The sequence below is a fragment of the Monocercomonoides exilis genome (genome assembly GCF_001643675.1).
Source record: "Monocercomonoides exilis strain PA203 chromosome Unknown scaffold42-869251, whole genome shotgun sequence".
NCBI classification, from domain to species: domain Eukaryota; phylum Preaxostyla; order Oxymonadida; family Polymastigidae; genus Monocercomonoides; species Monocercomonoides exilis.
In genome coordinates, this window is record NW_027150587.1 from 794434 (window position 1) to 806652 (window position 12219).

Genomic DNA, 12219 nt, shown 5'->3' on the forward strand with positions numbered 1-12219 from the left:
GTAAAAATGTGACAGAGAAACTTTGATGTTTGTTTCATCTGTAAACTCTTTCCATAATTTTGTCTTGGGCTTGAAGATTAATCTCTTTTCATTCGGAGAAAAGATGCCCGTTTTCTTTCTTCTTTCTTTCAGTGCTTCCAATATATTGTTAGTTGTTATTGATGAAGAAAGTTGTGGAATGGGAGTAGTTTGATATGGTGGTGTGATAAACGATGATGCTGATGATGATGCTGATGCTACTGCCGCCGCCGCCGCTGATGATGATGAAGAACCACCAAATTGAATAGTTGATAGTGTTTGATTTGTTTTTTCTTTGATATAGAATGTCAGCGAAGGAACGAAACCTTGTTCATAAAGATCTTTCCATGATGAATTCCAGTTTTCTTTGTCCAATTCAAAGATATCAGAATCGTTGCAAATATTCCACAATGCCTCTCTTACTGCCTTCCTTTTCACAACTGCAATGTAATGCCCATTTTGTAGATCTAAACGCTTGAAAAGAATTTGTCCTGAAAGATGATAAATAATCGTTTCCTGATTATCTTTTTGAAGATGTTGAATTTTTTCTGTTGAAAACCCTTTGCAGAAAGTGCGCTGATTAACACGATCTGTTTCAATCAGAAGTGTTCTTGAAGGAGCAGAACGAGCAGCATCAGTGCATTCATGACAGAGGGCTAGCACCTCTGGAAATGCAGCCATTTCCTCCCATCTCGCAGCACAGCATTTCTCTTTGCAATCGTTGCAATAGACAGCATTTTTTCCGTACAATATCTCAGTAGAAAAGAGAGAAGATAGACCTTTATGAGGAGAGGATGAATTTATGATAACATTGTTACAAGATTCATTGAAATGATTAGAAACTTTTTGACATTTTTGACATTTGTGATGAGTGATTAAAACAGGATTGAAGGTATCCTTATTTATCAACTCATCTTTTCGAAGAAGTTGGTGAAGATTGTTAAACGCCTCAGTCACATTTTGTTGCTGTCTGCGACCATTTCCACAAAAGTCTTCCCATTTGTTGATCAATGGTGGGACCCAGGAACGCACTGCCATTCTATCTTTAGCCAATTGTTGACAAACACTAATAACACGCGAAGATGTGTTCTTCATAGCTGTTTGTTTTTTGAAAAAAGATGGCTTTTGTGAAATGATAGAAGACATGCATTGAAGAAGAGAGGCCATATAGCAAGTATTTCCTAAATTTTGCAAGCCGTTAACTGTTTTTGATGAAGAACTGGAATCTTTGTTAATGTTTGAAAACATCGATGAAGAAGGAGATTGAATTGCAGGAAGAACATCCATTGCGTTGCTGTTTGACATGGTTTGTGCAAAATTATCATGAAGCGATAAATCACTATCATCTGTTTGTGTATTATGTTGAGAAGATGAAGTGATGATTTCTTTTGAAAATGACAAAAGAAGATTTTGGAACGCTTGAGGAGGAATAAGAGTTGGTGAAGTGGCATATTCAACTAATTGATCACTCACCCATACATCATTGTTGCTGAAGGAAGAAGTGTTTGTTGTTTCATTTTGTTGCTTTTTGGAAGATGAGGAAGATGAGGAAGATGAGGAAGAAGATGGTGTAGTCGTTTTTTGTCTGAAAAGTTTGTGAATTGGAATTGGTGAAGGAGACGAATGACGTTTATGCTGTGAATTATTTGTTTTTCTTTTTGTTGAACTCCTTTCTCTCATAATTGGAGTGCTGATTGGGGCATCAACATCTTGAGAAGATGAAGAATTTGTTGAAGAAGAATTTTTTTCTGAAATGGGATTAGATTTTTTGTTTTTTTTTTATGATGAAGAAGTAGAAGATTGTTTTTTATTTGAAGAAGAATTTTCAGTAATAATTTCATCTTCCCACGCTGCTTCGTCAATAAATCTCGCATAATCCTGCTCTGCTCGCAGCTTTTTCTTTGCTGACTGAAGCGAAGTTGAAGCTTCAGTTGAATGGGCTAACATCCAGTTGTTGCCCTTTTCCCAATCCTGTTCATTTAAGCCTAAATTTACAGTGAAAATTATTCAAAAAATAAATAAACAAATGCAAACCACTTTTGCAAGACGGAAGGTGAGGTTTTTGTGGAGGAATGATAAATCCTTGGTTCTTTTTGAGCGTTTGCTTCGCATATATAAATTTTCCTTCTGTGACATCATATCCATAGTCTTGTAAATCGGATAATGATGTGTTTCGAGACAACGCCTGCAGCATTGTTGTCTGAGTGTGCAACGGAGCGTTGTTGTACACCACAGACAGGTCTTCCAGCAGCTTAATATGATATTCTATTTCAAAAAAGAATAAATATATAACAAATCAAAAAATAAATAATAACAGAGAGTTAAAATTATATTTATAACACAATACATAAATATTAAGAACCAAACCATTCAAAGACTTCAGTAAATCATTAATCACTGAAGATGATTGCCTGTAAGTGTAAAACAAATAGGCAAGCAACGAATCCACATCATCTCCGCCAATTCGTTTAATTTCGTTCCAAATAACTTTGCATCGAGAATTAAGAGTTGATTGAGGTTTCAAAAAAGACATTTTTGTGAAATTCTTTATTTATTATGGAATTTTCAATATGAAAAAATCCTAAAAATTCCATAGTCATTCATTGTTTTTTTAATTATTATTTCAAAATTTTTTTGAATTTTTTTTTCTTGCTCACTATTTTATATTATTAAAAGATATATAGTTATCCAAAAAGCTCATAAATAAAATCACAAAATTTTAAAAAAATAAATTCAAAAAATCTAATAATTAACCAAATTAAATATAAAACAGATTTTCTTTTCTTCTATTTTTAATTAATATTGAGTTGTTTGATTTCAGCAAAAAATATGTTTTTTCAAGAATAAATATAATGAGAGATGAAAGTTTGGAAAAACTTTTTGATTTTTTTATTTTAATTCAATTGACAAAATTGCAAATATATGTTTGGATGAGTAATTAAAATATTTGAAATTATGATTAAAAATATTTTTTTCACAAGTGCAACCTTGAAGAAATTATATGTTTTTTAGTTTTAATCGTTCAAAATCAAATGTAAAATTCTTTTTATTTGAACGATAATGATGAAACACATTTTGTTCAATTTATAAATTTTTGGTAAACCACTCGAGATAATTTATTCTTTTAAAATTTTGAAGATTTAAAAAAGTGAAAAAAAATTATTCATTTTCAAAACTTTTATTAATAAAATTGAAAATATTTCTCTCAATATAAGCAGAAAAACAACACAATATTTCTGAAAATGATGCCAGAATGTTAAAAATTTGTGCAAATAACGAAGGATAAATAATCATCTCATAACACTTAAGTCAGACAATTGGGGCAAAATTTTTTGCTTTATGAATTTTGTTCCATTCTTCTCTAACAAATATTTATCTCAATTCTTGAATTTTTCTGAAATTATTTGCATTGTTACGGTTGATTTATAATGAAATGATTGTAGAAAAAGTTTGGAACGAATCTCAGTATTTTTCATAATTGCAAAAATTTTGCCCCAATTTAATGTTCAAATAAAATGATTATGGATATGATCATAAGGAAAAAATATATTTAAGGTATCCCACGAGGGTCACACCTTGGGTGGCATTTTTTTTGCACGAATCGATTTGTTGTTATGAAGGTGTGTGAAACATATCAAAAAAAGGGGTACCAAGGTGTGACCTCTTTTTCGAAAAATGTATCTCAAATTTTCAGATCAAAAATCTATGAAAATTTTTCGCTTTTTTGTTCTTTCAAGAACGAGAAAATGCTTATATTCTATTAGTGTTCATACGCTTCATAATTATTAAAACAACAATATTCATTAAAAATGATTTAAAAAAATGTGTTTTGAACTCTTTTCAAAGAGAAAAAATTCCATAACTTTATTTCAAAATGTTCTTTCAACAATTTTTCTCCACATTGACGTTGCATCGAGGTTTGTTTTTTGTTTATTTATGATAAAAACACATGTTTTTTAAACAAATCTTTCTTCTAGACAATCAATATGTGTTCTTTCTTTGTTTTAAGTGAAAATATTTGTATGATGGTTGTGGAAATGAAGCTGTTTGGCAAAAAACAGTCGAGGGCAGTTTGGTCTTTATTAATTTTTCTTTATATGAATATCTGCTTATTAACATTTTTTGTGTTTCTTTCAGGGCAACAGGCGGAAAAGATTGAAAATGAATAAAAGCGGGATATCTCATTATGCAGGGTGACCATAAAGTTGGGAGAGCGAATTCATACGAAAAGTGCCCAAGATGAAGGGATTGGGAAGGGAATTGGAGATGATATTTTCAGACGAGAAACAAGGATATTTTTCAATGAGAAAGATGAAATTGAAGAAAATACATAAGTTTCACATTTTTCAGAAGAACCAGAAATCGATGCATTTAATAGAAAAATGACTTCTGGAAAGGACGATTAGCGAATCAGATGAAGAAATATTTGAAAATGGAAGGAATAATGAATTTTTATTGGAGGGAAATGAGCTTTGTCAATGGAATAAAATATAGAAAATTGCCTATAAAAATGATTAGAAGGTTTGTTGTTGTTGTTGTTGTTGTTGTTTTGAAGTGATTATAATTTTTTCATTCAGGTTGCTGAAAGAGTGAGGGATTAGATGGCTTTGAAGAAGAAAAAGAAAAGTGGGGAAGAAAAATACAGATAGATGAAATGCGAGATATTTCGAAGATCCCTGGCATTGGGCTTTGGCGAAGAATTATTTTTGAGGAAAGATGATTTTTTGTGAAAGAAGGGAAGCGAAAAAGGAAGAGACGGAATGAAAAAGGGATTTACATAGCTTTCCAATTTTTTGTTGGCGAGGGGGGATGATAGAGCTGAATATTTGATGGATTTGGAGGATCTTATTTGGCAGAAAAAGATATATTAATAAAGAAGATGTTATCAAGAAAAGGTAATTTCTGGTGAACTTCTCCGCTGTTGATTGATACGTTTCTCTTCAAAATTCTCGATCTTCAGTAACCTCAAAAATTCACTTCTGCTTTTTCAACAAACGAGGCAAAACCACATCACATGCCTTCTCCTTCTTTTTTATCTTCCTCGTCCTCTTCCTCGCCCTCTTCTTCTTCTTCCAAATCCACCACCGACTCTCGGTCAGAAGCGATGAGCGTGATGAAGACGGAACCGGAGATGAGCTTTGATTCGACTTCTCGTTTTTCCTCCGAATGTTTCGTGAGCGGAGTGGTTGTTGGCGTGTTTGAGGACAACGTGGCAGTGGGAAAGCACGGCATCTTTCAGAACAAGCAGCAGTGAGGAGAAATGGCAGGGAAATAGATGAGAAGAGCGAGAAAGAGAAAGAGAAGAAAAGAGGGAGATGGAAATGGAGAGGGAGAGGAGGAAGATAGAGGAAGATGAGATAAATATTAAGAGGAAGAAGGAGTAATGAGTGATTCAGAACACAAAAAGCAAAGATACGAAGAAATGGCAAAACAGAAGATACAAAAAGATGAAGGATGAATTAAGCAAGCTGCAAAAAGAAGAATTTGACTGGAGCGAATCGAACTTCTTCAGAGAGCAGGTGATCAAAGAAGCAATTGAAGACAGTCCTGATGCGATGTTTGGGAACAAAATACAGAAAAGAAGGCGAAGCAAAAAGAACACAAACGGAATTCGTCACGAATGCGGGATACAGACCCAAGAAATCATCGGAATACATCATCATCATCATCTTCTTTTTCTTTACACAGCAATTCTCTCCATCGATCTGCTTATTCTGACTCCTTCTACGAAGCGAGTGAAGATGAAAAAGACAAAGAAAACAACGAAGCAAACGACTTTACAGATGACTCAGATTATCCATAACATGCTAGGCAATCAGCAGAACGAGATGTTCGAATGGATTTTGGCTCAACCTGCGTCTTCAAAGCGAATCAAGTGCGACATTCGCTGATGATGCAGCCAAGTTAGTTTACAATAGGCAACTTTGTAGTGTGTGCACCGTCGATTCGATATGGGCCGTATGGAGAGGAGGAAGAAGAGGAAGGAAAAGGAGAAGGAGTGAAAAGGAGAGAAAAAGAAGGATGAAGAGAAGGAGAAGGAAGGAGAGAAAAAAAGGAAAACAAAGTAAAAACTGAAAAAGGACTGACTTTTCGAAATTCGAAGGGTAAACAACGGATAAAAATGCAAAAAGAACAGAGAATGCATTTTTATCACAAAATATACAACAAAAGATGTACGTCAACATCATCATCACTTGCAAGTTTCGATAAATCTAACACAAATAAATGCGAAAAATCTTCTTCCTCTTCTTCTTCTTCTTCTTCCAGCCAAATAATCTCCACATCTTGTTCTCCACACACATATTTCACCACAGATGACTGGGCGCATCTTCTCTCTTCATTCAGCAGTCATTCCAAACGATTCTATCGCAACATAAACATTTTTGGAAGAGCTGTTTCTTCGATAAGGAGAATACATCAACAATTGATGGAAGATGATTCTGAAGGGTCTTCATAAAACGAAAACGTTGAAGAAGAAGAGAACAAAGAATTTGAATCATCTCAAAATTCCAAAAAACATTTACACAAATCTCAAAATCAAACTTCTTCTTCTCCTCCTCCTCGTTCTCTTTCTTCTCCTCCTCGTTTTGAAGACCATCGTCTTCGTCCGATCAACCGACTTGCATATGTGATGAGTGTGCGGACGCTGCATCTGGTTGAGCGGTAAAACTTAACACGTTTTGTGCGCTGGTTAAAAGAGCTGGTGAGATGTGAATTTGTGGAGAATAATTATGAGCAGGCAGACGTGGAGCAGGAGTAGGAGAAAGCAACATGGCGGAACAGAACACGCTTTGAAGTGGGAGATGCAGAAGAAGAGGATGAGAAAAAGGAGAAGATGAAGGATGAAAAAGGAATAACTTCTTCTTTTGATAATTTTATTTCAAAAGAAAAATGCGATAGAGAAACGAATGGGATGAGTCAGCTTGGCAACTTGAGTGATAACAATAAACTTGATTCGGCGACTCAATCAGAAGAATTCAGCAACTTTCAGATGGTGCTTGGCAGGAATGACAACTTTGCTCAGCTTCCAGAAACTCATTTTACATCTTCTGCTATTCTCACCTGCAACTCCGTATTCATTCACAGGCACAGAATAAACAGCAACCTACCCATTCTTCTTCATCTTCTCTTTTCTCTGCTTTTCCACTTGGTTTGCTTTGTACTTATTCTGCATGTCTTCATCCACACAGAAGAAGGGCTGGCTTTCAGATGAAGAGTTCTGTTGAGCCAGAGGCAAAAGGGAAAGATGAACCTTTTTTTTTAATAATCACAAGAATTCTGATTCATTTTGTTGAGTGCTCAGATCGAAAGGGACAGAAAGAGGAGATAATGAAGAGGTGAAATGATGATTTGGAAGATGAAGGAGGTCGAGGAAATGAGGGAGATTGAGGTGAATTGCCATCAATGCAGATGAAAGGAGGTTATAAAAGGAATTTAGAAAAGAAATTAACAAAGAACTTGAAAAAGTCAGAAAAGGAAATGAAGAAGAAGAGAGTGAGAGTGAAAGAGAAGGAAGAAGATGCTGAGAAGGATACGTAAACACGAAAACCTCAGAATCTTGAGAAGGACCATTGGATGACCAAATTTATTCGTCCGAATCTGAACAATTTGAAGGAAGCGGCTGCTGAAAGAACGGAGCAGCAAGAATTTGTATCTTCTTTTATATCATCTTCCTTCTAATCGTCATCACGGCCAGTTGATCGTGAGGCAACTGAATGTTGCTATGTCCAAATATCTTGCTCTTTTGCTACCTCTTTTTCGGATGGGGAGAAAGAAGCAGTAGATGAAACATGCTCAAATGCAACTTCGATCACTTTCATTACAAAACCTCCTTTAACTGCCGCCAATCTTCTTCGCAGTCTTCGACGTCTTCTTCTTCCTCTTCCTCTTCCTCTTCTTCTTCTTCTTTGTGTGCATAAACTTCATATAACACCACTTTTTCCACTTCATTTGATTGGATTTCTTCTTTTTTTCCCTCATCGTTATATGGGATGATTACAGAAAGAAAGAAGAAGTGTATTTCTGAGGGAAAAAAAAACAGTTGAAAATGAGAAGAAGATTGAAAAGTCAATGAAGAGAATAAAGATAAAGAGATAGGAGAATTCGTTTAGACAGGATATGATGAATGGAAATTGGTAAGTGAAAATTGCTGAGATTTCAAAAAATGAGGAAGTTAAATGGAAATGGGGAGAAGTTGGAGGAGAAGAAGATGATGAACCAGAACAGGAAAAAATGTGGAAAAAAGGAATACGTTGAATATCTGAATCATTCTATATGTTGCTTCTTTTTCATGAGCGTTATGGAGCACATATACGAAGAATGTGGAAGTGCGCTGAGATATGATACCGTTGAGGGAACGTTCGCGGTTGAGAAGCCACAAGGAGGTGCAGGAGAACACACCATCACCTCTCCAGTGAAAGGTGATAATGAGAGAACAGCTAGAAGGAGGTGAAGTTTTAGCAAGCGGATTAATTATTAGGGAAGACGGGGCTATTAGCGAACTTACAGCAGTTGATACAAGCACGTGTTTCTGCGGAGACTATGTTCGGCTGTTCTTCTTTTGTAATGAATCAGAAAGGCTCTTCATTTACATACACTTTCTTATGAATCAGATGCAGTGATCAATGGATCCTTGTGGCAGCTGCAGAGCGAATCCATTTATTGGGCATGTCTCGAGTACAGCTAAAGATCAATGGATAAGCGCAACTGCGCCCCAAAGGATGAAGAAGTTCCGTTTTGGAAATTGGTGCAGTTTGAGATAGACTGGATCCATGTTGCTGTTTCAGTCGTATATGTTACTGCAAAGGTTTCCAATAAAGATGGTAGTTTAGACGGAGTGCATCAAGCTGAAGGGTCTTTCTGATATTTTGATTCCAAAAAGATAAAAAAGAACAATTATACCGCTTTCAATTGCGATATACGTTGAGATAATATGCTGTGCTTAACTATTGGATTCACCATCAAAAGCGAATTCGATTGAAGCAGTATTTTGTGTAGAGATGTTGACGTTGGGGAGAAAGACGCAGGAATTGGTAAGAGCACGAAGATCGGATTGGAAGAGGCTGAGATATCCTCTTCAAGCACAAAGAAGTATGTGGTTGAGGTGAAGATGCTTGTCGGAAGGAGAAAGGAGAGAGGAGGATACAGCAAGAGATACGACGAGGAAGGAGAAGAGGGAAGAGTGAGTGAAGGAGAATGAATAATGGGAAAAGATGTGATAGCAAATGATGATGCAGCTTGTGAGATATGACATCAGCGAGTTGGCGAAGGCGAAATGAGCAGGAACAAGACTTTAAGAGACAGATATGATTCGAATGTTGGAAATACAAAATAAACTTTTGATACGGAGGACATCTGCGGAGGTGGGGCCCAGGGGGCAAGCGAGGAGCCGCAATGGTGCGCAGAGGAGCTGGTGCCTTGATTGACAAATATCTGGTGGGCGCGGCAGAATGTGATGAAGGTGACTTTGTTGAAGTCGAGATCGGGGTTGGGGTCTGTGTGGGAGAAGTCAAACTCGCAGATTGACGTGTTTCAAGCGAAAGAATGCTGAGTGAAGCCGAAGGAAAAGAGGGACTAGTTGATTTGGGCGGAGATGGAGGAGCATCGGAGAAAGAGTTCCTTTTGCCTGAATACATGATTCAAGACGAAGCAGAAGTTGAGGATGCATTCGGACACGTGCAGCCACAACTTCTCGCAGTTGAGGAACACTATTGCAACTCTGCCCTCGGAAGACTCTTCGCTCACATAACTGGTGAACACGTACGCCTCAGAAGCGCAGTCAAAGGCACATCACTTCCAAATTAACACAAGAGCTGCTCAGTTGGATGAGCGCACAATGTTGGCATTATTGGAGGAGTGAAAAACGATTATTGTTCTTTGATCTGAAGCAGACAAGCCAGCCAGAGAAGCGGAGCCATCCACAGCAGATAGGCAGATAGCCACGAGGGAATTGCTAGGGAGCCAAGATGAGGAGACTGAGAGGAATTCAAGTCAAGCTGAAGTGGATGCAGAAACGGACACGATAAGGATGAAGAGGCGAGGGTTCAGTGGTTCAGAGACACACACACTTCTTCCGCTTCCACAATCGTTTATGAAAAAAGTGTTTGTGGAGTCAACATGGAATAAGAGCAGCGCGACAAAAGGAGAGGAGCATCTGGTAAGGATATCTGGATGAAGGATAAGAGACGAGGAAGAAATATAGAGAATCAGAAGAGAAACGAAGGGAGGAGGATAAAATGAAGATGTTCTTGCGATAGAAGTTTATTAAGAATCAAATGCAAAAATTTGCAAATTTCTATTCAATTTTTATTATTTTCTTTGTTATTTTTCTATTTCTTTGTTTGATCAATTTATAAGAATAGCTAATTTAAAGAATTTTTTGTTTCTATACAAAAATAAACAGCAAACTGTTGTATATCTGATAAATATCTTGTTTAACTATAATCTTTTTCGATGAAAATTTTTGAAAATTGTTCATTTTCAACAAATGTTTTAAGATCTTCAATATCAATTTGAAATTTTCTTTGTAATAACATCATAAAACTAATTTTTAATAAGAAATTGATATATTACGTATTGTTGTAATTATTATCATGTTTTACAAACCAGTGAACTTTTGATTTTTTCTGTTAATCATATTTTTAAAATTATTTGAATAATTTTTTTAGTTTTTTTCAAAATTTGTTATAAAAACAATTTGAAACAAATTAAAATCAACAAATTAATTATTATAATTATATATTATTGCATATTTTCGCAAATTTTTTGGAAATATTATCTTATTAACCAAACCCTTAATGAAAAAATATTTTGATCAAACTTCGTAAATTTTTATGATATCAAAAAAAAATCACCCATATGTTATTATCAAAAATTGATTGATATAACTTCTGCAACAACATTTCACAAATAAAAACAATGTGAACACTTTTTGTGAGTTGTTCACTTTTCAAACGAATCACGATAAATATCTAATGGTGTGTGCATAAACCCGCACTTGTGCAAAAACCCGCACACTTGACATTTTCTTTCGAAATACTCTTCCACATTCATATATGTGAAAGCTTTTTGCATTTTGATACCACCGGTAACTGATATATGAACAATATTAAGTATTTCGAATGAAAAATCAAAAACAAAAATATTTGATCTAAAGATCAAAAAAGATCAAATATTTTTGTTTTTGATTTTTCATTCGAAATACTTAATATTGTTCATATATCAGTTACCGGTGGTATCAAAATGCAAAAAGCTTTCACATATATGAATGTGGAAGAGTATTTCGAAAGAAAATGTCAAGTGTGCGGGTTTTTGCACAAGTGCGGGTTTATGCACCCAACTATAATAAACATTGAATCGCTAAGAATTTTCAGTTTTTCAAAATTTTTGATAAAAACAATGAAATGCGAAAAACAATCGAAAAAATAGTTAAAAACAAATAACATTTGCAATTATAAAACTTCATTGTGTGTGTTTCATAACCTTATAGTTAAAAATATACAAAGAAAGAAAGATAGTCCAAAATGGACAAAACAAATGATCAAAAATAAATTAAAAATTCCCAAGACCTTCATCAATTACAAAAATTGACAAGAAAAAATTTTTGTATGAACATTAAATAATTATTCAAACCTTATGCAATATGCATTTTCTATTTTTTGTTTTTATTTAGTGAGAAACTCCAATAAAAAAAAATGGTTCAGATAATTAAAATCATCACGATGAAAAAATCCCCTGTACATTTTTTGTTTAGTATTTAAAGAACATGAATATACATGTATAAATAGGAAGAGAACTTCTTAAAGTGAGTGCGAGCTAGACAAGCATAGATCCAGTGATTATGTTTAGAACTATTCTGTTTGCACTTTCTTTTTTTGAAACTGAATATGTGAATATCATATGGAAAATTTGATAAAGCATATCCAAGAGAGCATTAAAAAAAAGTTGAAAATAAATAAATAAATAAATAAATAAATAAAATAAACAATAACAATAAAAAATGAAAATTTGAGATATAAAACGAAATTAAATTTATTATATTAAACATTAACATCATCGGCTGATAATTGAACTGAAAATCCAATAAACAATATCAATTGAAAAAAATGCAAATAACAATTTTCGATAAAGCAAAAAGTGAAAAAAAAAAAAATCGAAAAATTGAATGTCTGAGTTTCAGCGCACAAAGAATTTCATTTTCTT

General features: G+C 34.6%; 3 protein-coding genes across 3 annotated transcripts; all 3 read left to right on the plus strand.

The window, feature by feature from the left end:
• Window positions 1-5032: 5032 nt before the first annotated feature.
• On the plus strand, window positions 5033-5272 carry MONOS_16323 (uncharacterized protein; the record flags this gene model as incomplete). Its single annotated transcript, XM_067869238.1, has 1 exon — window positions 5033-5272. One exon carries the CDS (start codon window positions 5033-5035, stop codon window positions 5270-5272), a length of 240 nt encoding a protein of 79 aa, XP_067722422.1.
• A 3036-nt stretch (window positions 5273-8308) lies between these two features.
• On the plus strand, window positions 8309-9217 carry MONOS_16322 (uncharacterized protein; the record flags this gene model as incomplete). Its single annotated transcript, XM_067869237.1, has 2 exons — window positions 8309-8466; window positions 9016-9217. 2 exons carry the CDS (start codon window positions 8309-8311, stop codon window positions 9215-9217), a joined length of 360 nt encoding a protein of 119 aa, XP_067722423.1.
• A 344-nt stretch (window positions 9218-9561) lies between these two features.
• On the plus strand, window positions 9562-9822 carry MONOS_16321 (uncharacterized protein; the record flags this gene model as incomplete). The annotated part of the gene is made up of 1 exon (XM_067869236.1): window positions 9562-9822. The coding sequence occupies one exon, from the start codon at window positions 9562-9564 to the stop codon at window positions 9820-9822; it is 261 nt and encodes an 86-aa protein (XP_067722424.1).
• Window positions 9823-12219: the final 2397 nt, after the last annotated feature.